The sequence below is a fragment of the Natator depressus genome, chromosome 18 (genome assembly GCF_965152275.1).
Source record: "Natator depressus isolate rNatDep1 chromosome 18, rNatDep2.hap1, whole genome shotgun sequence".
NCBI lineage: Eukaryota > Metazoa > Chordata > Testudines > Cheloniidae > Natator > Natator depressus.
The window spans coordinates 18,272,311-18,299,236 of record NC_134251.1 but is presented as its reverse complement, the minus strand read 5'-3'; the positions used below and the strand labels follow the sequence as shown (position 1 = coordinate 18,299,236).

The 26,926-nt window shown below is 39.5% G+C and overlaps 1 protein-coding gene across 1 annotated transcript in view; it reads left to right on the top strand.

Moving 5' to 3' along the window:
- The window catches only part of MORN1 (MORN repeat containing 1), a 104,606-nt gene that overhangs the window by 54,612 nt on the left and 23,068 nt on the right, over positions 1 to 26,926 (top strand). Inside the window, 2 exon segments of the mRNA XM_074933923.1 lie at positions 1,077 to 1,210; positions 3,638 to 3,723. Of these exon segments, the coding sequence (XP_074790024.1) occupies positions 1,077 to 1,210; positions 3,638 to 3,723 (220 nt within the window).

Here is a 26,926-nt window from a genome sequence, read left to right as displayed (position 1 = left end):
ATGGCAGAACAGATCTCTACTACTCCCAATCCTCCACTGGTGTAAGGCCTGAGGGTCCTTATGTGCGTGGTGTTAGTTACAGCTGTTCCCTTGCTCCTCTAAGATATGTGAGGGCAATGTGGTTTAAATTAGGGGGACACAACCAGCTCTCTGACAGCCTCCTCTTCAGTGTACCTGAGCAGAGCTCATGTAGAATGGAGAATCTGGCCCCATGATTTCTACATTCAGCTGTACCACTGAGTAGTTGTGTGCCTTACTCTCGTCACATAACCCTCTGTACCTCAGTTTACATCACTGTAAGTGGGCCTAATAATATTTATCTGTTCTTCAGGGGTGTTGTGCAGCTTATTTAAGGTCTGGAAAGTGTTTTAATATCCCTGAATAATTTATTTATTTGCTGTTGCTGTCACTCTCTTCATAAAGGGAGAATACATATAAATCCATATTAGCTTTTTGCAAATGTTTGATTTGTTTCTATTATGCAGAAAACACTTGCTGCTTCTGAGCATAACTACTAGGCTAAGCAAACAAAGCATTTTCCAATAGCCTGGTCTTGCCATATTTACTTCAGCCAGTTCCAAGTGATGTAGGCAGTGCCATAAATTAGCAATGTAAAACATCTTCTCTCCTGATCTCTATAAGATACAGATGGTCACAAAGAAGATTCCCCCTCCCCCTCAAATATAAAAACACATCTGCTGAGTGAATTACAAGACTTTAGTAGGGTATTAAATATACAGATATCACTAAAGCAAGGTTTGATTCTTGTCTTGGCACTTACATGAAAGGCAAACAGTTGAATATTGTACAGTACATTTAATTCCTACAATATCTACAATATATTACTTTGCAAAAAATATAACAAGACCCAATTCTATCTGCCTTATTTATTTTGAGTAGTATCTTCACTTCTTGAGAAGTGATGATGTTACTTATGGAGTAAAGTATTACTCAACGTGAGTAAGAGTGGCAGAATCAGGCACAGAGGGAAGCATTAGCAGCTGTTATGTTAGTTAATTATGCTCACAGCATTTTGTTGCTGGTTTCTTAAATGTGTTTCCTTTGTCACTTTTCAGGATTTGAAGGTGAACGTCTCCGTCCTCCAGCCAGTCAGAGAGTGGAACGTGGCTGTGTTGTTTTCAGAAACATCATGCTTGCACCTCCTCCGGCTAATTATCAACCATTCATGCTTTTGGATGAACTAAACAAAGTAAGAAGACTTCATTATAAAATATTTTTAATTTGCCCCAAGCAAACTGGACACTTTATCAGCTGTCTCAGTTCCCTCTATAAATCAATACTATTAATTCATCCTTGCAAAATCATTGGAGAATTATACAAGCCCAAGCACCAAATCTTCTCTTCCATTGTGATGATGTCGATGGGAGAAAAAAATAATTGCTTTGCTCTCACATAAAGAAAAATGCCAGCCATGAGCAAGTCAAATTTGGCAAGACAAGAATAACTAATGTTAATTGTTAGTTAGGGTTTCACTTCCTGGCAACTTTGTCCCTCCAGATGCCCATGTTAATCAACAGCAGCAAAAGAGGGCAACCGTGAATTCTTTTGAGATCTGCAGAAATCTGGTGCGCCATAATATTTTTTCTGATATAAACAAACAAGTAATTAGTGATAATGTACCTAAAAATGGAGGGAGAGACTGGTTTTGCACACTATCTCCAGTGACGTCTTCCAAATGGTCATATTTACGGAGAAGGCAAACACATTCACCTACATGTTGAACAAAAGATAATGTGAGACCATGATGGTGACCATCTGTTTGTTCTCATTTTCTAAATATGATTTGCAAGTCCCCTGAAAAGTCCATATAACTTCCTGCAAAATCCGACAGTAGCTAATACTTACTTATTCTTTTACAAGATTTTGGGGAAAAAAATTACACATGGACTCATAGTTGGTGTGAAGTTCATACAGATTACTACAATATTAACAAAACGTACAGCTTTATATGTTCAAAGCTTGGGCAAAGACACTCATCTCTGTAGATTTTCATGTGTGTTCTTGGCTCAGCAGCAGCTGTAGAGCCAAAATGAAGAATCCATAGTATTGATAGGATACTAATGGTGTAAGATTGTGGACTATGTTTGAGGAGGATAGTCTTGTGAATAAGATGCGTAACTGAGTCTCAGGAAATCTGGATTCAGTTCCAGCTCTGCCAGCAACAGTGGCAAATCTCTTTTTCTCCCTCCCTTTGTCTATCTTGCCCATTTAGGTTGTGAGCTCTTCAGGGCAAGAGCTGCCTTTTACAATGGGACATTGATCTCAGCCAGCACCTCTAGGCACTTTCATGATAGAAATAATAATAAATAACCAGACATGAGCCAGGAAGACCACTCTTCCATGTAAAAAACTAGAGTAAAACTACAGTGCAAATGTATCATTTTTTCAGTGCAAGCGGTATTCTATATGAATAGATAACTACCTAAATCATTACTTTTGACTGGTTAGATTAGATTTGAGCCATAGTAAGATATAATGCTGACAGTTCCTGAAATCTAATTGACTGTAAACTGGCCTTAAATAATTGTAATGTTCAGTTGCTCACTTACAATGCTTCTGACAATAAAAAATATAAGATAACATCTCTCCTGTGAAAATCACTAGAATTAAAAAACAGAAAAAATATCTGACTCAGGTAATGCTCCTGATCATAACTTCCCTGGCTTTGTAATATATCAGTTCAGGATGCGACCCAAAACAATGTGTCAGAAAAAAAAAAAGACAAATGAAACTAATCAACCTTTCAGCCTTGTCAAATTCAAACTTTCCTACAGCAGTACAAATAGGCTCTGTAACACAGTACAGTGTGAATGTGGAAAAATATTTAAAACAATGATTCATTTTCTTAAGACTTCCAAAAATAATTTCTCCTAGTCTACTGATGTTTTTAAAATATCAGCCCCGTCAAACACCAAGAGCAAAATTCTGTGATCAGCCATAATGACTTCAATGGAGAAACTGAAAGGAAGACATTAATTTTAAAAAGTGAAATGACATCTGTAGGGTTGCACACAGAGGTAGCATTTGGCCTGCTGTGGTTTATAAGATACCTTTAACAAAGATGGTAGGATAAGGACCAATGGCTTTAAGCTAAAGAAAGAAAAGTTCTGGAGAAGGTTCTTAATAGTTAGTACTGTAGTGGCCAGGACTACACCAAAGGAGGTGGATGAGACTCCATTGCTGCAAACAGTCATGTACCAATGAGACAAAGCCTTAGTGGGAATAAAGTAGGCAGCATCCTACAATATGCAGGAACACGTAAGAGAGGTAAGACTAGATGATCCAAATTGTCTTAAATTCTTAAAAATACCGAGCTGTATAAACTGTCATATCCCTTACTGTGATTTGGCTAAGGGAAATGTAAGGGATGTTGATTTTGTAGGTGTGGGGGCCAAATTTTGCTTACAGGAATAAATATGTGAAATGAAGGTATAGCAGAATCTGGAGCATATATGCAAATCAAAAGCCACAAAATCCAAGTGATGATGATTTTGCATTAGTAGTTATTTTCAGTTATGAACTCAAAGGAAAACATTAGCACATCATAAATTACAACTCCACTTTTTGGCAGTCCCCTTGAGCAGTGCAGAAATACATTTTCCTTTTTCCGCTCTAGAAAAGAGGCAAAAAGCCAAGTGGAAAGATATCTGCTGAGAAAGCTGAGAAGATGACAGTCTCACAGGAGAAAATTGTAGACAGCAGGTATGTGTGAATCAGTATTTCTGCTGCTCAGTTGGGGGATGCTTTCCACTTAAAGCAGTGCTTACCTTCATGCAGCAAGCAACAGGTGCTTCTATGATGTGAAATGGCCCTGTTTTCTCTTTGTCAACCACTGCCATAATTATCATATAATATTGCCTTTCACACTTTACATCAATATATTTCTAATGTTTTTATAATTTACTTCAGACGTATACATTTGTACATATTTGATTTGGATATGACAATTAACAGAACCACACACATACCAGGGCAACTTGCACAGTAAGTGTGTGTATATGTTTGTTTTAACTTCAAATCTGTTTCTAGAAGCAACATTTTAAGTTTTTCTCTTTGAAATGTCATAAGTAAAGAAGGATTAGACCATACTTCTAAAATTGCTCTCATATTTACCAGTCCAAACATAAAATCTATGTTGTCCACTTTTTATCAAGGTGATGATGATTAGAAAGGGGGAGGGGGGAAATGATTTAGAATGAAAAAAAATCTGTGTTAAAAAAAGAGTTGTCTTGGACTATGTGGCAAGTAAAGTTTTGCATGGCTGGTTTGGACAACAGTGATCATGCAGTGATCTTATTTTCTCATGGTTCGTGAGATGAATTGGGGAAAGAAAAGGAGAGGTATTCTTTCAAGCTCTATCCTCCCGTCATTCAAAACGAAACTTCAAATTGAGACTCTGCTCATGCAGATCGTCCTAGGATGATTGTTATTCTCCTGCTTTGGTCAGCAATGAAATAATTAACAATCTTGATGTTTAGTTTGTCAGCTTGATAGGAAATGTGGCACTTCTGTCAGAGCTATTGGCTCAGGCAGACATCAGTGCATTAGTTACATTTGACACTGTGAAACAAATGTGATCTTCATAACCATGAGGGCTGTAAAGATTTTATTTTATATGAAAATCTAGATTCTGGAGCAAATTTCCTGCAGCAAGGGATAAGCCAGTGGTAGATTCACTGGCTGGGGAATCCCACAGTACACATAACCCTGATGGTAGCTGCTTTCTGTCATAACAAAAATAACTGTGATGCCATAAGGAAATATCAACAAAGCTACATCATAGTGTATTAAAGGAAAAGGTGAGGAAACCAAGCAATCTCATTGACTCCCAGTCCTGTGGTTACCCTGTGATAGGTTTCAACACTGCAAAGTTTTACTATATCCAAAAGTAACTGTTGAAAAAGTTTTTCCAATGTATGTCATAGAAACATCTGTGACAACATTCAGGCTGCCTACTATTTCAGCCTCCTGTTGTGCTGACTCTGTAGACAGTTCAGAGAATCAGGACACAACAGCAAATGAACCACAGACACAAGGGACAGATTTTAAGCATCAGGCTGCTACTTTATTAAATTAATGCTGGGGCGGGACACTGTTTTCCAACCCCTACTCTTGCATACCCAGCATTTAATAGGGTCCAGTGTGATGGGGTTACAGGATCCCACCATGTACAAATTGGTGAAAATCCTTCTCAGCCTACCTCTAGGCCTCAGCTGACTTCTGAAACCCCACCCCTATGGCTACCAAGGGTTTACCTCAGTCCACGAAGACTTCAGGTTTCCCCTTCTCCTACAGGTACAAGGTCCACCACTGAAATCCCATGTCTCAGCTCTAGGAGGTGGCCCTTTTAGCCTTTATCCACACTAGCCACTGGCTACAAGTAGTGACGAGTTTAACAGTCTTACCTTTCCTAATATTAAATTTTCAAGTCCTATGCCTTTCAACCCAACTGGGCCTCCATGAGGCTGCAGGAAAGCTGAAAAAAACCATTAAATCTAGGTCAGTTTGGCCTAACAGGAAAAATTCCTTTCTGATCTCAAAACAAGTGATTGTTCAGACCCATAGCATCCTGAAAAACTCAGCTCCTGTGCTACAACTAAGTGGAGGGAGGACAGGACAGCTAAAGATCCAATGGGCCCTTGAAAAGCCTAAGTAGAGTTGAAATATACCTGGCTGGTAGGCATAAGAACCAGTCAACCATCCTGGTCCCCCTAGCCTCACCAATGCGCTCTCGCCTCCCCTGCTTTCAGGGTACTGTGTCTTATTTTTGCTGGTCCAACCCAACAACCTCTTGGGATGGACACTTGTTATAGAAGACCCAATATTTAGCTCCAAAAGGCATTTTTTTTTGTCTCATCAGAGCTTAGATTCTCTCTAATCAAGAAACACCCCCTCCCCATGCCAGATTTTCTGCGAAGCAGCCATCACACAAACAAACCAATAGGAGAAATCAATATCCCTTACAACATCTCTTCTCTGAATACCCCAGCCTTTATTCTGCCCCACTGGTTGTCTTCCCCTCTGACCAGCTTGGAACTGTTTTGAATTTTAGGGCTGTAGGCCCAGGAATGTCAGAAAAATCAGTAAAGACAAAAGGATGGAAGTGTCAGTCTTAATATGTATCTGTTCAGGCAGTCATAGTAAGATCCTATTTCTGTTTGTGTCACTCATAGCTGGCAGCCTTCTGTTTATGATAATTGTATTTTTCTTTCCTGTTCTATCTCTGGAAGCTATAAACAAGCTATGAAGAGCTTTGGAGAGTTTATAGCTACATTAATCTTTTGTGTGTCTTTGTTTAGATTTAAAGAGGAGATCACAGCCTATGTTTTTCAGATGTAACTGTAACCTTTACTTGTACGTTAAAGAGGGAAAGCTCTTATGCTCTTGTTGGTGAGAGTTTAAACGTTCTGTGTACTATGCATTATCAATAGGCAATGTAGTGATTATGTTAAAAGTTGAAAATATGATGATAGAATTTATATAACTAAAATTCTGGCTCTTAACAAAGAACAAAGGACACTTCTCCTTAGATCAAGGTGATCCATTCCAATACAATTGAATTCTGCTGTCATATCAACGTTTCGCTCAGTGTGTGTAAATTGCTTCACATGTTTGTTGAAATCTAGAGACACTAGTATAAATTGCTTCCATTAAATAACAATGTCATTTTCAGAATACAAAGCCATGGGTTTGATCCTTGTTGCTTAGATGTGAAATAAGAGAGAAATTTAATTACTATTTCTGGCTTTTGCATAATATTATGCCCCTAGAAATAGCTTTTATGAAAGGAGTACCAGAATGTTACATTTGTCACGTGCAAGCAAAAGCAATTTTATGGATAATTTATTGCCTTTTTAAGATTTTCATTTAAAAGAAAAAATGTAATATGCTCTGGACTTCATTTTTCCTTCAACAGCCTCACCCTACAGATGTTCTTACCCAGTTGACCCACTGGAAAAACAATATTTAAATGCCATGACTTCTTACCCAGGAATAATTACACAATAATTTCAGTACAGTGAATCAAACTTTCCTTTGAGTTCCTTTGAAAATGTAGCAGATCAAGAATCTGGTTTCTCAGTGCCATCTAATCCATTTACAACCCTGAAGGCAAACACTAAGCCTTTTCCATATTCTATCCACGGATGTGACTGCATAAATGCTGTGGTATGAGACAACAGCAAATTAAACTGCAGCAGAAGCAGCAAATATTAGGGGGAAATGAAAACTCCTGACTCAGAGGAGCTGGGCAATGACAGACTCCTCATTATTGATCTTTTCATATGGAGAAGAATGACTGATAAATGAGGTTGCTGTGACATAAAGAGGAAGAGAACACAGTTGGACGTTCATGCAGAAATTATGCTCTCTGTACAAAACAAATAGAAGAATGGGATGTCTAATTTGCATCTCTTCTTACCAACAAACTGATTAAGGAGACATCTTCTGGAGCAGATGGTAGAGTTGTCATCTGCAAGATTAAGATACCGTGTGTACCCTTTTTCACTATTTTGGTTGTGATGGAGGTGACATTAGCTGTAATCTTCCTGTTCGTTGCCAGTTGTTTACTCTCTCTTTAAGGAGTTACAGTTAATATACATGTAGTTCTTTAAAATCTTGAAGTTAGGGAAATCTGCCATTGCGCAGAATCCTCCTACCTCTTTCTATTACTAAAGAATAGCAAAGCATAAAATAACTATCATGGAACCCCGTCTTGCTTTGTCTGCTCGTGCTAGTAACTCTTAATTACTTCAGTGTCAGTAACAGTTGCAGGATTAGCCTCTTGTGATTTGCAGTGGCCTCTAGATATTGAACAAGACACTTCATCATGACCTTTCAAACTGGTTGAAGAGGACAATCTCTTGGAGTGCCAAGGCAATGCAGCATGGGCAAAAAAAGCTATTAGAGGCATGGAGAGACTTCCATATGAAGAGATATTGAAAAGAAGGGGGATTGTTTGGTTTAGAGAAGGGCTCCTGTTTACTCTTTCTCATAATACCAAAGCAATATTCAATAAAATTTAAAGGCAACAAATTTGAAAATGATAAAAGGATTTTTTTTGTTGTACATAATTTATAATTAACCTGTGGAACTCCATTGCCTCTGGATATTACGAAGGCCAATTCCTCATCAGGATTCAGAAAAGGCTTAAACACTTATATGGATGTTGAGAACATTCAGTTACATTAGATAGGATTTTAAAAAAATGTAAAATGAGTATTCAGGAATTATGCCAACTCATTCACTGGCACTTATTGAGAAGAAAATTCCCTTATGGCAGGTTATTTTCTATAACTGTCCACTCTTCATTTTCACCAGTGGTCCCCAAACCTTTTACCTTGTGCCCCCCCTTACCTCTGTCCATTTCCCACCCTGCCCCTGGGGCCGGGAGCAGGGCCGCAGCTCTGGAAGTGGGGGATGCAGACAGGGGAAGGGGGCTGAGGTTGGGGCCACACCTGGGGGCAGGGGCAGAGCTGAGGCTGGGGGCCAAGGCCAACAGCCAGGACCCCGGGCATGGGGCTGGCAGCCAGGAGCGGAGCCGGGTGGCACTCCCTCCCCACCCCCCATGCAGGCTGGCCTAGGCCCCAGCAGCGCTCCCCTCCCCCGAATGTTCCTCCATGCCCCCGTAAAGGGGCATGCCCCTCAGTTTGGGGACCTCTGATTTTCACCTTTCTCTGAAGTATCTGGTATTGGCCATTGTCAGAGATAGGACACTAGACTAGATGAACACCTGGTCTGATCCACTATGGTCATTCCTGTGTTCCTAGTACAAAATATATCATTGCATGAGTACAGTATATTGATGAGCTTAAAGATTTTCAAAACTTTAGGGCACAAAGTAACCTATAATCATCCACCTCTGCTTTCAAAATAAAAATGTCTGACGCACAGAAATCCAGTTTTCAGGTGGGAAATTTTCCTTTATACCTGTCTGATTTGCATATCTGGACTGATAGGTTCCAGACTTAGTAGTGTCTTATCTCATTGTCTTCATCATTGCATTCCATGGTTAATCAAATTAGTATTCCAGGAGGAAGAGAAAGTACTGGGAGAAGATTCATTGAGTGTTTCCCTTTCCTACTAAAGCTGGTAGAAAAGAAGACCCTGTAAGTTCACCTACAGAGTACAAAAAATGACTACTTTTAAAAGCTTCCAAATCTTTGTAGAGGCTGAACTGAAAGACAACCTTGTGCCCAAAGCATTAATAACAAACCTACCTCAGAAAATGGCTGATGGTAGACATTAGGGTTCAGACTGTTGTATGTTCAATGTTGTGTGCTTTTGTATGTATATTACACTGTATACCTACACAAGCCGAAAGATTTGGAGACCAAAGCTCTCCCAAGCGCTTTATGATGTATCTACAGAATGTCTTCCCGAGATAAGTTTGGAAAGAAAAAAGCATCATCAGAAACAGAGTGCTGCCACAACACTTCTATTTTGCATAAGCCTTTGTCCTGGTTCCTGATGATATAAATGAACTTCAAGGGTTGATAGAGGAGCTAAAGTCTGGGCCTGAATATGTACATGATGGAGATAATGCTCAACAGATAGAAAAAAGAAATCAGAGTAAATGGGAATGTAGCTGAACGAGTGAAAGAATATATCAACCTGAGACAAAAACTGCATGGAAGAATTAGGCAATGTTGGAAGATAAAAGACATTGGAAGACCTGTCACCTGCTTACCTAGAAGAAGGAAATCTACACATGTATCTTGCTAGTAATCAAATTTAGCTTAGAAATATCCCCCCTTAAGAAAATGCATCAGAAACATAAGGCACCAAAGAAACATTGAGAGAGATGAATGAGGAGACAATAAATAAGTGGGTGTAAGAACAAATGTAAATAACAAATCAATATTTAAAGATCAAAAGGAGGAAATTAGAATACCAGGTAACAGTTTTAAATATGCTTTGTCCAGTTCTCTTATTTTTTTTACATTATGAACCTGATTTTCAAAAGCGCTGAGCATTTACAATTGCAATTGAAGTCAATGGGAGTGGTGGGTGCTCAGCATCTCTGAACATTATTATTACTACTCCTATTTATTTCTATTGAGGTGGCATGTAGGAGCCCCACTGATGGACAGGCCCCCATTATGCTGGGTACTGTACAAAGGCAGAACAAAAAGAAGGATCCTGCCCAAAAGAGCTGATAAATTAAATAAAATCAGCCCATGTGTTCTCTGAATGTAAACCTAACGTTTATTCCAGAAATGGAACATAAAATATAGAAAATAGTTCCTGCCATGTCTGGAACTGAATTTTTGGAATTTATTTTCTGAGACTGTAATTAGCATACTGGCAGTGATCCTTAAAAAGCTACTAATGCACATCTTGCGGTTTTGTTAATTAGGATGTGCCATTTAATATGAAAATAAGGGTAATCATTATATAGGTCACTATGAGAATTTGTGGATCTGACGTGGAGTACAAGCTTGGAGAGAAAGCTTGAGAAATGTGTTTAACTGTGACCATGTCTGTGCTTATAAAATCCAAGCAGTGTCCTCTTACACTTGTTGAGGAGTATAAATCAATATACGCTTTATGCTGTATTTCAACTTGAGATGTACTTACAGGCAGAGACCTGTAAAACATTTTTTTCACATAAATATGTGTAGACCCAGGTGTTGCAGGAAATACATCTAATAGAGTCCATTCTGTTGTTCCCTGTGTTTGTAAAAATTTCAGTGAAAAAGACACTATCATGGTATTTTTTTAATAAATTTAAATGTCACCATTGCATTTATCTTAGTTTAACTAAGCTTGAAAGCAGATTGTTTGTTTTCCTTTGAGTTCAGTGGCAGTGCATGGATGTAACTGAGAGCATTATTTGGCCCCAAATAATACAGCTGGGAATATCAAATCTATGCCATATTAAGTGAGAAGTGCAATTAAAAGATTTTTATGACATCTTGTTGGCAAACATGCTTAATTGGTTTGTGATATATTCTGAAATTCTTTGCTATGTCCACACTATGTGGTGTACTCATGTCTGATGTTGTTTTGAAATATGGTTGTAACACTATTTGCATCTGCACTTAATACTGTTTTGTGCTGTGCCTCTGAGAGGAGCCATAGTGGGAGGGAAAGTCTCTCTCCGGATCCCAACCATGTTAAAAAAAATAGCTTTCTTAGAACTGGTTTAGTAAGGCATACTTTTTGCTACTGCATTTGTCCACACTGGACTCTGGAACCATGCAAGCTATCACCGTGTTGACAATAGGTTCACAAGCAGAGTACAATCAGAACCGTGCTTCTTAATTATTGTCACTGTGACTAGCATGGTTCTGCTCCCAGTGTTCAGTCACTTGACAGCTAAGAGGTTCTCTTCATCGCTAAGTATTTGCTCAATATAGCAACATATTGGTATAGATTTTTCTTTTTGCTCTTAATTCTTGTCCTTTGGAGCTAATTCCTCTATACACAAACTTACAATAGATGTTTAACCATGTTCCATCACTTTGGTTCAAGAACTGAAGAAGTTAGTTGATGAAGTTGTAATTACTGCAAAATATCAGAAATTGGATGCTACAGTTCCTAACCTGACCATAATGTAGTGCTCAGTTGTGTTACACCAGGGATAAATTTGGCCCTTAGTGCTTTTAACTTGGTTTAATTCTTTTTAAACCGTCAAAGCTAATGAGTAACCTATATAGTCAATGCATGTATGAGAAGAGACTATGCTGGAGTTTCAGACAATTAGGTCACCTAATGTACTTACAGCTGTCTCATACATTGATCTTCTCCACTGTCTAGTAATTCTTCATAACCTACAGCAAGTTATACATTAACTCATTTATTAGGTTCACATAAGAATCAATCTCTGCCCACAGTGGCAGCCACTCCATTATCATCTGGTATATTTCAAACAATAGAAGTGATTGAAACAGGAACTCCTACATTTCTATGAAGATTAAGAATGACACACCACCCTGTAATTTAAGTAGTTGTGCAATAGTTTTTCATTTGCATTAGAAGGGAAGTGCAGATTGTGATGAATTGTTCCATTTTTTTTAAATAAAATTTCACTTCAGGTTTTGAAAGATCTTCTCTGACTAATAGGTTACTTATTTTTGGAGTTCACAGGAATTTTATATTTTTAAAAATGCAAGTGTTTTTCTTCTAATGAAAAGGAATTTCATATTTATCAGCCAGATTAGGAAATAGTTTATCTTTGGGTTTGGTTACTGTTTTAGGCATTGAGGGCCAAATTAATCCCTTGAGTTATACCTGCTTACACCAGGGCTGAATTCATCCCTCAATATATCCAATAATAAATTCCAGCCCTTGATTTATTATTAAAATGAACTTTTCTTTCTAAGATAACAACTGTGTTCAGCATCGTCAGGGATATGTGGTCACTGATTTTATTTTTCTTCAGTTATTTGGTATGCTGGATCAAATTTGACTAAAGCTTACAATTTGATTAATTAAAACTAATTGAAATCTGTTTTTGAGATTTGATTGGAGCTGGTAATATAGCTAAATGACTCTAAAACTGTAATGCTTTATATATACATTTCATCTAACCTACATGACTTTGAAGAGTTTAGACAGGAGAGCATTTAATCAAGCCAAAAGTATAATCAGAAATTACATAGTCATGACTAAGATTCTTTTCATCTTTTTTGTCCCTGTAATTTCTTCATCCATATTCTGAGTAATAGTCTTGAATCAATTGGGTATACTCTAAAACAACATGCTCCAGTTTCACAGAAGGATGTGCTTATAGTGAATGTCACTGCAGATTTCTCTCCATCACCATTATAGGCCAGAAGACCAGATTTTTTTTAAGTGGTAATTTACGAAGAAGTCTTAATCCACATTAGCAGGTTGGTTTGATTCTAGAGGAACTGAATAAAGTCTCATCCTGCAACTCTAGTTGCCTGAGTAGCCCTCACTTGATTTCAGTAAGACTACTCATGGGAATAATGTTTGCAGAATTGGGCACTTGCATTGCTATAGAAGTAACATGTCTGTACCCGAAAATGTCAACAAATTGTCTTACTTTATATATACACACGCACACACACAATTTTACAATAGCTTTGTTTATTGCTTTATTTTACAAACAAGACATTATTATATAATCTTTAGCATACCGTAATGTTTTAGAACTAGTGATATAACATTTTTCCAGTGGCTGAAGCAGTGGTTTGTTAGAAATTGGATGACAACCGTCAGAGCAAACAATGTATTTCTATATTACAGTTTATACATTGGGCTCCTCTTTTGCATTGGCACAGCTGTAGCATTTTATATGCAACACTTCTCATTAAAAAGCATAGATCATAAGCATGAGTTACATGCAAGTGGAAAGTTGGCTTATTTAATGTTCAAGATGTACCTTTTTTAATCTATTACTTATTTTAATATATTGTTTTAAATAGATTGGGCTCAGCTGTCCAGGCAGAGGGAGTTTGTTATTTTTCCATAGCAAAGGTCACTAAGCATCGGGGCAGTCAAGTGACTAGCCAATAAAATCTAAAATCATCTCTTAATTTTAGACTGCCATCTTCCTTTACTTAAAAGGACTCTTTTTTTTCTTTTTCTTCTTCTTTTTTTTTTTTTTTTAAGTAGCCTGGTTATTTGATTCATGAGAGAAATTCCTTGCATATTATAGAATTTCATAATGGGACAGAGATCACTGTCATTTCCTGAATAATCTTAAATTGTGTCAGCTGCTGAGAAGGGGCCTGATTTAGTAAACATGGCCAGGGGCTTTATCCAACAATACATGAAAGTCCTGCAAGAATCTTTTGGCTGGCTTGGCAGGTGGGGCAAGGGAGGGGGAAGAAATGTCAACCTCTTTTATTGCTTATTCTCAGCAATCTTAATTACCTGTTTTGTGATGGAAAAATGCATCCACATGCAGAACCCAGTCGAGCACCAAGACCTAATCCAATCAGTCTGATGATGTATGCAAAAAGTTTACACAAAATGACCTTGTGCATAATTACTCATTTGACGGCTGTTAGTAAATGACACAAACGGAATCTGACACACATTGTAACACATTAATGAGCACCTACCTCCCCCCATCCTCTTCTGTACAGAAAAATGGTTTTAATTAAGACTTCCGTGATTAGTCATTTAATCAGTCATTAGCCCAATACAGATGGAGTCAATTAATTTTTTTTACACTTGAATAGACACTTGATGCTACTGCAAACCATACAATCTATTTTTTAACATTGTATCATGGGCAATTGCTTCACAGTATATTTAGTCAATGTATGTCACTCTTTTACAGAGACTGGGTAGCCACCATAGTATATCAGTAGTACAGCTGATATAGGGGTTTCTTATTGCACACATCCAGACTACATGGGCACAGCTTCAGCTGTGAACTCAGTGTGGTGTATTTTCTTCTCAGGGTTCATCCATTATTCCCATTAACCTTAGTGGAAAAATCACCTCTTGAATCAGATGCATACAGTAGCTGTACACTACACACACCCCTGGCATGGGCATAAATAGCAATGTAGACAGTGAGGCACTGCATAGGTGAGCAAAGACACACCTAAACCTTCTGGCGGTGTGCCATACGCAGCTCTCTACATGCCCAAGCAGGGGCTAAAAATAGCAGTGCAGAGTCATGCTGCCTTCCTGTTGCCAGAGTCTTTCCCGACCAGAGGGAAAGTCTTCAGCAGCAAGGAAAGGCTCTGGCAGAGGAGAGACAGTGGGGAAAGGCTCCAGCTGTGGGAGCTGCCTCCGTCCTGCCAGAGCCTTTCGCTGCCACAGGTCGGTACACACACCTGTGTGGACGCAGCCTGCTTTTCACTGCAGTGTTTAGCTACACGTAGCCTATACAACCACCACCAGAGTGGATGAGGCTACAGTGTCCTACTGTAGTCATGAGGTAACACTCTTAAACTGAAAAAGGGATGGATCTTTAGCCTAAGTGCATTGTAAATTAGTCCATTCTATCCCACTCAACAATTTAAAAAAACTGCATGGAATGTGTCTGATCCTTCCATTGGGTGGTATCTATTGACTCACGAAACAACACTGATTGTTCTTTACAGCTGTCAATCTGTTATGTTCTTGTTCTTCTGAAAAAACACACAAAGTTTGAGATTTCTGCACATGTCTGGGGTTTTTTTCCAGTGGATATATGGTAGACAAAACTGAGACTAAAAAAGATATAAATAGAGGGTCAAGGTGCATTAGATTGCTACACTGTTTTTTATTCTCCTCTAAAGCAGAAATTTTCACACTTAAGCTGAATTAGTAACTGATTGTTAATGGATTAATGAGCATTGCAGACTAAGTCCAGTGGTGAACTGAGTCCAGATCTGTGGCTGCAGTGACTAGAGAAAATGTTCTTTGCCGTCAATAAGCCTAACTTCACATGTGAAATTATTTGCAGATAAGGAGTAAGACCAACTATAATTAATTATAGCTGTTTTTTCAGGGAAATGTCAGTTGATGAAATTCGAGAATGAACAATTTATGGTAGGATTTAAAAACAGCCAGGCGACATCTTCTATTTAGCCTGTTATCATTTTCGTTCTTAAAAAGTCTTCTTTCACAGAGAGGAAGGAGCCAGCCCATTAAAAAAGACTGACGTGGATATTGTGCAATTTTTATCTACCAGTCTTTTTACATGAATCATGGTCTATACTGAACATGCACTTGCATAGCTGCGGAAAGCAATCAGATGGAAGCATGAGGAAACAGCTCAAACTGGTTAGATCACATAGAGTCTAATATCCACACCATGCCTCTTACCTCCACTCTTACCCACTCAAAAAGGAGAATGAGTGTGTCCTGCTGTAGGGCCCATGTTCATACATCACCAGGGGGCAATGAGGTGGTACCGTGAAAGGTTGGGGACAATGCTGGGCAGCCTCCAAAGCAGTCTGAATCTGCTCAAGAATTAATACAGTTTTTAAGGGGAGTTCCAGGAATGGCATCCTGTAGGGAGAGCACTATCAGCACAGCATGGGACCAGGAGGCAAAGGAGATTGCCTTGCCTCTGGCAGACCCATAGGTTCCAAGAGCTGGAGCTCCTGCTTCTGTGACTGGCGGGAGTGGAGTGGCAATGAAAATCTCACAGTAGCAGGGGGGAAAAGCACATTAAACTAAGTGTGTTTTTGTTTTGTCTGGAGAACTATATAATGGAAGTTTCTGAACTGTGTGTACTTGTAAGTCCTGGACCACCACAGCCCCTGCAATTATAGAACAGACATAGGGCTTCTGATTTTATGTTTTCACTGATAAACATGGATAAAACAGACCGATACAAGTAAATAAATACAACAAATAATGGGAAAACACCAGAAATGGTTACTCGGTTCATGTTGGTTTCACATTTTTCCCACTGCATTTTGTTTATATAGATGATGTCCCTGCTCCCTGGCTTGTACCTCAGGACTTGTCTACATGGAGCATAATATGAACTACGGGGGTGTGATTTCTAAAGCTCACTAATGTGCTGCATATTAATTGGTCCAGGTAGACCCTACTGGTGTGCAGTAAAGGTTCCCTAGTGTGCTTTAATATAGTGCTGTTTGAAACAGTACTGCGTTAAAACGTCTACGGGACATGCACCAAATGCTGAACTCAGGGGCTCAATAACAAGTACACAAAGCTTAAACTAACATTTAGTCTTTTTATATATGTATATATTATAAAAATTAAAGTATATACTATTTATACAAGAATTTTGGGAAGTACCTGAAGAAACAAAATGGACACCGTGTAGAATCAAGCACGTCGGTTTATTCCGCACAGCGCTGGCGGAGTGTCACTTTGCTTATTAGGCTCAGAGACGCTGCAGAACAATTAATTACAATAGATTATATAGGGTGCTCATTGGGCGGAGAGAAGTGACGGGGATGGGTTTCCCAAGTCCCTGGATAGGTTCTAGCAGCAAGACAAGAGAAGAACAATAAGCCAATGGTCTGAAAGATTACATAATGGCTCCGCCCATGGTTTAACATATTGCTGACGCACAGGTAACCCCCAAACTATGTCTATTTAAAGTGTAGAGGTTAAATCCTAATTTTGGGGTCCAGGAGAATGAGGTAGCAACTCTCCCAACTGGGTACATTCCTGGACAACAGGTACATTCCTGGACATTTAAAGCAAAACAGCAGTAATTAGTACTTAACAATAACAATTGTTTGTAAGTTTATCCGTGCATTTCTGTGGGCTAGGATTGGCATATATCTGTGAAGGGAGGGTGTTTGGGATCTGAGGGGTATTGTACCACTATCTCCTCTCTGCATTAGGGAGTAACCGTGAGACCTTTCGCAGCACTTCATTTGTCTATAACTCGCAATAAGGACACCCAATTACATTCAGAATTATGCTGACTCCGCTCACTGACTTGAAACACACACGGTTATCTGTTTACCCCAGCTTTCTCTTAGCCATGTATTGTTCTTTGTTAGCCAGCCCCCATGGCCCAGGCCAAGCTGTGAACTCCGGGCCTATGTGAAAAGTTCTTAGCAGAAACTGCAGTTAAGATTTTACATCCACAGCAAATGGATTTTGGCCCTACAGTACCCCAAAAATCTTCTCATTACAATATCAGAGTCCTGAAAACCCCCCAATTTTTGGACATCTACACAGAACTCAAAAATTGCTAAAAATAAACCCTGAAAAATGAAATTAATAAACCCTGGAAAACAAGCTCTACTCATATGCCATACAGCTTACCAAGGAGAACAAAATTTATTGGGGATGAGATTTTTCGAAAGCAATTAAAGGAGGTAGACCCTCCCCACAACTCCAGTTGACTTTCAGTGTGAGTTGGGTTTCTAATTCCCCTAGGTCCTATTGGAAACCCCACTCTAAGTTTTCAGTCATCAATAATTGTTTGATAAATTAGCACAGTTATTTGTTGAGCTAGGCAGTCCAGCTAGTGAATAGATCCAGAACACCAGACTGGGGGAGGGAGTGCAATCAGAATCTTTCCCACACAGTGACTGAATGGATTGCCAGCAAGATAGAAGCTTGCGCCATGAAGTAATGGGCTGGTATGTTAGGTGTATGCCACAAGAGCAAATGCAAATGGGAGTGTGAGGGTGTTTGCGCAACCAGCCCAAGGTGCATTTGTGTACCTGGTATATGTTTGAAGTGCTGCTTACTAGTAAGTGAAGAGCTATTGATGAAAATGACTGCACATTCTGAAAACACCATAAAAAGGGGGCACCCTGATAAAATGCTAGACAGTGACACAAGGTGGATTTCAACTAGGAAGGTTTATCAGTCACTGTCTGAAAAATCAGCACAGTTATTTGGTGAGCGAGGCTGTCCGCGTCCTGAGGAGAGGCAGAGCTCCAGACTGAGAGAGGGGAGTGGCTGGAACAAGATACAAGCATGCGCCATGGAATGATCGCCTTGGATAAGTAAAAGTGGAGATCCCTGTAGGAGGCAGGAAATATCTAAACTAAAGTGAGATCTCTTCCCAAACCCCTTGTAGTTATTTGTACATCTGAAGTGAAAACGTGACAAACCAGTGTAAATCTGCATAAGAAAACTTGCAACAAGAATCTACATTAACAGTAAATCCTTGTAATTGATACAGTTTCTACTCTATCGTGAAGTCCCCGCCATGCTGGAGACATGCTTTAGGGAGCTGTCCAGCCTCAATATTTGTGTGGCTTCCCATTAGGTCAGAGCCCCGCCATGTCAGTAGTTTGTTTTAATCTCTTCGTGGTGGGCTTTCTCAGAGAGACAAAAGAGAAAGGAATAGATTGATTTCTTTTTCTTTGTTTTTTCTTCTTCTTCCTCTTAAGAAAAGGTTTAAAGATTGAAAAATGAGCCCTGTCTTGTCTAAGTGAGGAATAATAAATAAAAGCAGGTGTGAAGGGTTGGAATTGGAAACAGCTGGATATGACGGATGTGATCTGACTTCTCTGGAGCTTCAGTCTTTAATCCCTGTGGCTCAGTGTGAATATTTCCCTCCTGATGCAATGCAGAAATAATAAATGGAACACAGCATATGGAGGAGTTCCTAAGTCTGAAGAAGAAGGAGGAGGGAGGGAGGGAACCACAGTTAACTCCTTATAAGCCTGCTTTTCCACCCTCCACACCTCAGTAATCTTCTACTGTGTGTGCTACCATTTCTGAATGAGTAAATGTCTGCAATAAGGAATTGGTTGCTAAAAAGGGAAAAGAGGACTGAAGAGGTATGATGATGCTTCAGAGCTTCTCAGTAGAAACCGTGGGATATTGTGTCTTGCAGTTAGACAATATCTTTTTAAAGTTAGTGTTTGTATTATTTATTTAAAGATGTGTAATGGCCCCTTTTAGCCGCACACCTGGACACTTCTTACCAGTGGAAACACGCACTGCATTGACAATGCAACCACCTTACTCCCTGCTATTAAAAATTATCTAATTGTCAATCAAAAGATTGAACAAACAGATAGGTCTCACTCTGTGCCTTAAGGTTTGTCAAACCCTGGCTCTGACACACTGCCAGATGGAGCAAATTCCAGATTGGGTCATCCACCAAAAACATCCTGCCACCTACCCTGGAGAGCTCAGTCCAAAGAATGAATAGCAAGAGCAGCTCAGCAGATCAGAGCCATCAAGGTGGTACTTAGGGAGGGAGGCAAACTCTCAGACAACAGAATCCAAGACTTAAGGTTAATATACTATAACCAATATCTTGAACTGCATCTAAAAGTGATCAGGTAACCAATGCAGAGCATGGATCACTAGTGTTACGTTGTTATGATGGCTGACTCCACTCGAGACAAGCCAATGCATTTTCACTACTGGAGACTTCCACTTGTATATCACTGATAACATCAAGCAGCAGTCTAGTTGTGAAGTTAGAAAGCTATAGTTCACTATGGTAAGATCTGTATTGAAAAGGAGTATCTTGTCTGGCTCAGCTTTTCTAGCCTCTGAGATAATAACAAGGGGATAAAGGCAATATGTGGCATCACTGCATCTGGGAAATCTACCTATCTCCTTATTTATACCACACTCATCACCATAGTGTCTGATAAGCAGGAGCGGATTGAATTAGGATATTGTCGGATGGTTAGAGGCAGGCCTGGGTTCTATTTCTGGTTCTGCCAGTGTGTTTTTCATTGACCTCAGGAAGTCACTGAGGCCCAGACCCTCAAACGTTGTTAGGCACCTAACTCCGATTGAAATCAATGAAAGTTGGGTGCTGTGATGGCGGCTGCTCCACACACTCATCTTGAAAGGGTTAACGTAGGCCAGATGAACCAATTAACCCATTAGGCTGTGGAGGTCGGGGGATAGTTAGGCTGAGAGGAGAGCCCTGATTAAGGGAAGCTCACTTGTGCAGGAACAGGTGTGGCTTCTATAAAACCAGGGAGCTGAAAGCAGAAAGGAAGCTGCAGGGAGGAGTGCTGCAGTCACTCTCCCTGGGACAAGAGAAAGGGATTTGGACCCAAGAGGAAGGGTTTTGCTAGCAGACCCAGAAGATAGGAGGTTAGCTAGAAGGGTAAAGAATGCAAGCCTGGGATAGGCAAAGTAGGAAGTAGTCCAGGGGAGCAGGAGGAAGGTTTGTGCTAATACAGATCTTAGCTGCTGGAGATACGGCCCCTGGAGTGGAACCCAGCATACAGGGTAGACCTGGGTTCCCCTATCAGCCACTGAATTAATGGCACAATCTGGGCTGTGAACTTAAAGATAGTCTGGGTCCATTTGTTCTCGCCACCAAGGGGGTGGATTGGCAAAGGCAGTGAACGACTATGATAATGCTCTGGAATGGGAGAACTCTTGTGACTTGTCTGGAGAGCTAAGCCATGAAGACTACAATAGCGAGACAATGGACCGAGGAACCACAAAAAGAGGGTGTCAGGCTGGCAGAGCTAATCCCCAGGTGCAGCCAGTAGGAGGCGCCATCTGCCATGAGTAGAGGCCCCTGTGACAGGTGCCTAAATACCTTTGAGAAAGTAGGCCTAATCCTCTCTCGGAGTCCACATAAAAAATAGATATGATATCATACTTACCTGCTCCACAGTGGTTTTATTTTCTATGTCTGTAAAATGCTTTGAATCCTAGAATGAAAAGTGTTGGTTGAATACAAAGAATTATTATTTATTAAGAAAGTTGCAATGAATGCCCTTTCTTGAGAATTGGTGTTTGGATTCTTTCCCCCTTGTCAGTTATGTTCCCAGAACCATGGTAGGATTTTTCAGAGGTCGTCTCTCAGGCTGTATAGAAAAGCAGAATATTTTGAATGGCATTCTACTCCCGGCAATGTTGTCACAGCTTCCAAGCAGATTCTGCCAAAAAGAAAATTGTAGGAACCGCTGTTGTAGACTGCATAGTCATCGGCTTATATCAGGGAGTCAGTAGCAAGAATTCATTATACATTCACACAGCTGCAGATAAAGAGCACCTAAAATTGGATGCCCTGTTCCAGACATCTGTGATCCTGATATTATTAGATGGCATAAGTATCATCCTATGCTAGCCTCTGGAATTTTTGCACACATTAGGGCATCAAATTTTTTCCCCTACAGATCCTTGGTTCTGTACAGCAGTTGTGACTAGCAGTTAGAGCAGGAGACCTGGAAGCCAAGACTCCTGGGCTCTATTCCTAGGTTTGTTTATTGACTTACTGTGCAACCTCTCTGTCTCAGTTTCCCTCTCTAGAAATAATATAATAAATACCCACCTCAAGGAGAGATTGAGGCTTAAATAATTATAAGTGATTCTTTTTAAAGGCCCATATGTATGTTTCATATTATAACTCAAAAAAGAGTAACCAATTTTGGTGAAACTTTCAAAACCATTCTCCCTACCCTCCGAGCAGGAAATGCACTTTTGGGCTGAGATTAGGTTCCAGAAAGTTAATCTTTAAAGGAACATTACTGGGAATAAGACAGTAAATGGTAGCTATTTGGACAGCAATGCTTTTCAAGTTAAGTTCATGACAACTGTGGTGTCATTCTCTGTGGCAGAAAAACTAAGAAGTTTATTAGCTAGAGGGCTACAGACTAACACGGCTGCTACTCTGAAACCTAGGTAGAGGGAGTTTTTCAACAGCTTTAAGAGGAGTTAGGTGCCCAATGGGAGATGGATGCCTAACTCCACTTAGTACCTCTGAAAGGCTCTCTCTCAGCTATCTCAAGATCTTCAAGAAGTGGTAATTGTTTAAAATGTAAATCAGACAGTGTTGGTTACATTTTTGAACAATCTTTCTGCTTTTGGAATCTGACAGAAGTTTTACAAACACTAACAGGTCACCTTTTCAGGATCACCACAATGGCGGGTTCTGCCCCTGATCATTTGGAGCTGGCAGTGCTGCAGCTATGGACCTCAGTAGCAATGTCGGAAGTCCTGGCTCTCCAGGCCAAAGGATTATGTTTGAGGATGTGGGCCAGTAGATGAACTGTTCAGTGTTACAGTTGTGCTGTCCCCATCTTCCTAATTTGTTAACTTTGTTTGTACTTCTGCCTTTTTTTTTAAAGCAGGACCTTCAATAGTGCTCAGTGTTGGCTTAACTCTGTTCCAACTGACGTCAATGGGATTTTTCTCAATGACTTGGTGAGAACAGATTTAGGACTTCTGGAAATTCCACCCCAATTATCTACTACAAAATAGCCTTCTAAAAGAGAGGGGTTATATTTTTGATAGTTACAATATGCCCCTTCTCTAAGATCTCTGGCCTGCCTTCTCCACTCTGAGGTCACTTGGCCCCCAACTCTGATATCTAGTATGTTTCATCCATGCAGGATCTCAAAGCTTAGCTGCACTTCAGTGCTTGTATCTCTGCAGCTCTAAAACTTTTCTGCAGTCTTGAACCTTTGCCTTAGCCCGCAACTGCCACTGATGGGAATCAAGAGGGTTGTGTCATAATATGTACCATGTCATCCACACTCATTTATATTCTTCACCAGGGCAGCAATAGAGCTCTCTGTGTGTGGAAAAGGAAGTTTTATATTACAAATTCTTTACATATTGCCCAACAATCAGGTAGTGACAAGTTTAGGCATTTTGAATATGATGCCAAGAGCTTTAGAATTGGGAACAAATACTGATAAGCATGTATAACCACCAGTATCTACATTCTAGCTCGGAGGTGTAAAAGAGGCTGTAGCCGTAGCATTACACCAGGATAGAAAAGTGTCAGGAATTGCCATAAATGCAGTTGACACCCCACAATACATGCTCAATTCTGCCTGGGCTAGGAGTGGGACCTGTGTTGGATACTATTGACAGATACACTATTGCATTTGGTTAGATACAGAAATCTAAATTAATCCCTTGCAGGGACCATTTGGGGTGTGCTTTAGCAGGACAGGAGGAGCCAAACTCTGCTTCCATGGATACCGTGCCACCTAACTGAAGTCAAATTTTGATCCAAAGTGACTTCATTGGAAGGGCACTCCAAAGATGACGTAAGAATCTGGCCCAAAGTCTGAAGTGAAAGCAATTCAGTTCCTGGTAAATCTCTTTTAGGGAGTCTAAAAATGAGCTGCGTAGTGGAAACCACAGTGCCATGTTAATCCACAGGTCAAATATGTTTCAGGCAGTTAATTTTCTCATTGACATCCTCTCTAACTTGAAGGAACCACTCCTTCTCAAATGCCATCCATGCTAATGGAGATCCAAGCTCTCCTAAGGAAAATGAATAATTTTAAACTGAAAATGTACAAACTACATTGTGAGCAGGGCAGAGCATGTTCAGCTGGGAATGTACCAAGATCACAAACTAATTTGCTTATTGGATTATAATGTTAAACATTAAGGAATACAAGACTCTTCATGTAATTCACCTTTTCTTTTCCTTGTCTCATTCAAATTGGCAACCATCCTGTCTGATGAAATCTAGTAGTCCGATATTCTACATCACTCAGGAGTGATTCTATATTCTATGTGCTTTTTATATATTATTTGTACTACAGTAGCAACCAGAATTGGGGCACAACTATGTAAAGTCCTGTACATATGCATAATAAGATACACTCCTTGCCCTGTAGAGATGACGGTCACAGTAGACAGGACAGACTGAAGGTGGGATAAAGGGTATTATTACCCAAATTTTACAGATGGATTACAGAGGCACAGAGAGTAAATGACTTGCTCAAGGTCACATAGGGAGTCTATGGCACAGCCAGGAAATGAAACCAGATATGCTATGTCCTAGACTAGTGTCTTAACTGCAAGATCATCCATCCTCTCTGATTTCTCTGATCTTTGCATGACCACCTTTAATGATGGTGTCAAACTATATTACTAAATAAACTGGTCCACTAGTCTGAACTAGTCTTGACTTTTCCTGTTTCTAAAGCGTATTGTATCATTTTATTAGGTTGCAGTAGTAAAACCTCATCATTTCCTAGAATTCTTTATTTTAGATTTTGTTTATTTGTAAATGCACCTGTATGCAGCTCTGGGCATATATACTGAAATTAAATAATAAAACATACAAACTAGGAGTCAGGTCTTGAACAAACCCTAAACTTGGTGGCCCTGAATTGCCACATGCAAGTCACCTGAATTAAATGGCATCCATAGGGAGTCACTTGCTATTCCCTGGTTCGGTGCTGTGTGGCCCTCACTTTATAGATTAAAACCAATACCTTGAATCTGAATTTTTTTGTACATGTGCTTATTCCTTTTCCCATCCTACAATCAATTAACCAATCCATTAATTTGCAGTTCATACAGCGACACAGATTCTAAGGCCAGAAGGGATGATTATGGTCATCTAGTCTGACCTCCTGTAAAACTCAGGCCATAGAACTTCCCCAAAATAATTCCTAGATCTGAGCTTTTAGAAAAACATCCAATCTTGATTTAAAAATAGTCAGTGATGAAGAATCCACCAAGGTTCCACATTGCAAGCAGCTGTACACAAGTTGGGCCAGATCTTCAGCTGATGTAAATCAGCATAGCCCTACTGAAGTCAGTGGAGTCATGCTGATTTATAATAGCTCAGGATCTGGCCTGTTGGGTCTAATTAAAGCAGAAACCTAGCTACTATGGAGAATAGTCAGAGCCAATCAAATCTGCATTTATACAGGTCTATGGGTTACATTTTCAAACCAGTGTGCAGGGAATTATTTGCACAACTTTTGTTCCCTGAACACAGTGTTGAAAATTTACCCTAAGTGTTTCAGTAGCCATCATCTGTGAGGACTTGGAGTGCCAGAGAGAGAGGTCACAACAAAATAAAAACCTGCCCCCTGAAAGATTTAATTTTCACCACAGGGAAAGTTAAAAGTGGAATGCAGATTTTTGTCTGTTGTCGTAAGGGAATTGATAGTTTACTCAGATGAGTTAAGGCAATATTATTCAAAGCTTTATAGGCAAGTACTGTACAAACATTGTGAAAGCAATTAAATATCTAATAGCAGCCCAATTAAGTTATTTTTATTAATAGATGATGAGATATTGGTAGAGTTTATTTGTAGCCAGCAGTTTAAGTACATCCTAAAAGGTTACATACTGTAGCAAAGAATTTAAGTAATCTAGGAGGGCAGCAAACTATGCTTATAAATAATCATTTGATCTGGATTTTTTTAAGAGGCAGAAATAAAAATGAAGCATTCAGCTAAGAAATTGGCAATGCATTGACTCTCAGCATATACTTTCAGCTTCAGGAATGTAATCTACAATGAAAAACCCAGGAAAAATTAACATTAAAATTATGAGTTGGCTAATAGAGTAAAATAATTTCCATCCTTTAAAAGGTTCCGCAAGGGTAGGATGTACCTCAATAGCCTGCACCAATCTCTGCAGTCTGATCTGAATACATCAAGATGTGTGGTCTGCTTGCTTGTTTGTATTCACATTCAGTTCCAACAAAAGTTAACAGTGAAGCTTTATCACCTTTCAATTTGCTCCCATATCACAGTGGATAACTGCTTTATGAATTAATTGCAGCTTTTGCAGTATTTGCATGACAGTTTCAGCAGGAGACAGCATTTGGACAACTGTTAAGTATTGACAATCTGCCAGTATTCAAATTATTCTGTTTTATATCTCTCCTGATAAAGCACCTTAGCAGGTCAAATATGGCCCCGTCTAGTCAGCAGGGGTTTTCTGCATCACTGTGATAATTAAGATCGTGTTTCCAAATTAAAACACCCAGAGGACAGGTTGAAATGATGAAGAGCACAGCTCAAATACTGAGCCCTTTGGGAACCCAGAGAGTGTTTGAAAACCATCACAAGAACACCTGCCTATGGTTACAAACTGAGAACCTGATCTGTAACACTTACTAGGCTCCAAGAGGGCTTGTCCTAAATAAATTCCAACTGAACAAAGCAGTCCCACAGAGGCCTCCAAACCAACAAAAAAGCAGTTAGTAGTTTCTGGGTCAAAAGTTGCCCATACATTTTAGGATACATTTTCAGTGCAATGCATGGGAATAGTATGAATGTGTACCATTAACAAGTAAAACGAATTGCATATGCATAGTAACTACTATGCAACATTTTGAAATGTTTATTCCCTAGTAACAGCAGCAAAAACAATTGCTTCCCTTCCACACGTATTCATAAGTCACTGCTGATCTGTCACAGCGCTAGCTCAATTTTTCAGGGTGATTTAGCTGCAGTATCTGTTAGAGGTTTCTTATGACTCTTTTTTACTTTTTAAAATTATTATTCAAATATAAATATTGCTATTAAACTACATAGCAAATATCTTGACCTAACAGGATATGTGCAAAAGCACATGCAGAAATAACATACATTTTGACAATTTGCCGTAATATTAAAGCACCAGAGGACAAGTATTTATAGTGGGCCTAAATCTGTTGATGATTTCACTTGAAGTCGATTCTTCACTGAAATTGAAATATTTAATCTAAGAGGAGAATAGCAAATTTAGCAGGCTTAGCATTAGTTGGATCACCATGGAGCAAGAAATGGTTTCTTCAAAAACAACCTGGCTGTAATGGGAAATCACTGATGCTAGACAAGTTTCCAGTATTAGTTCC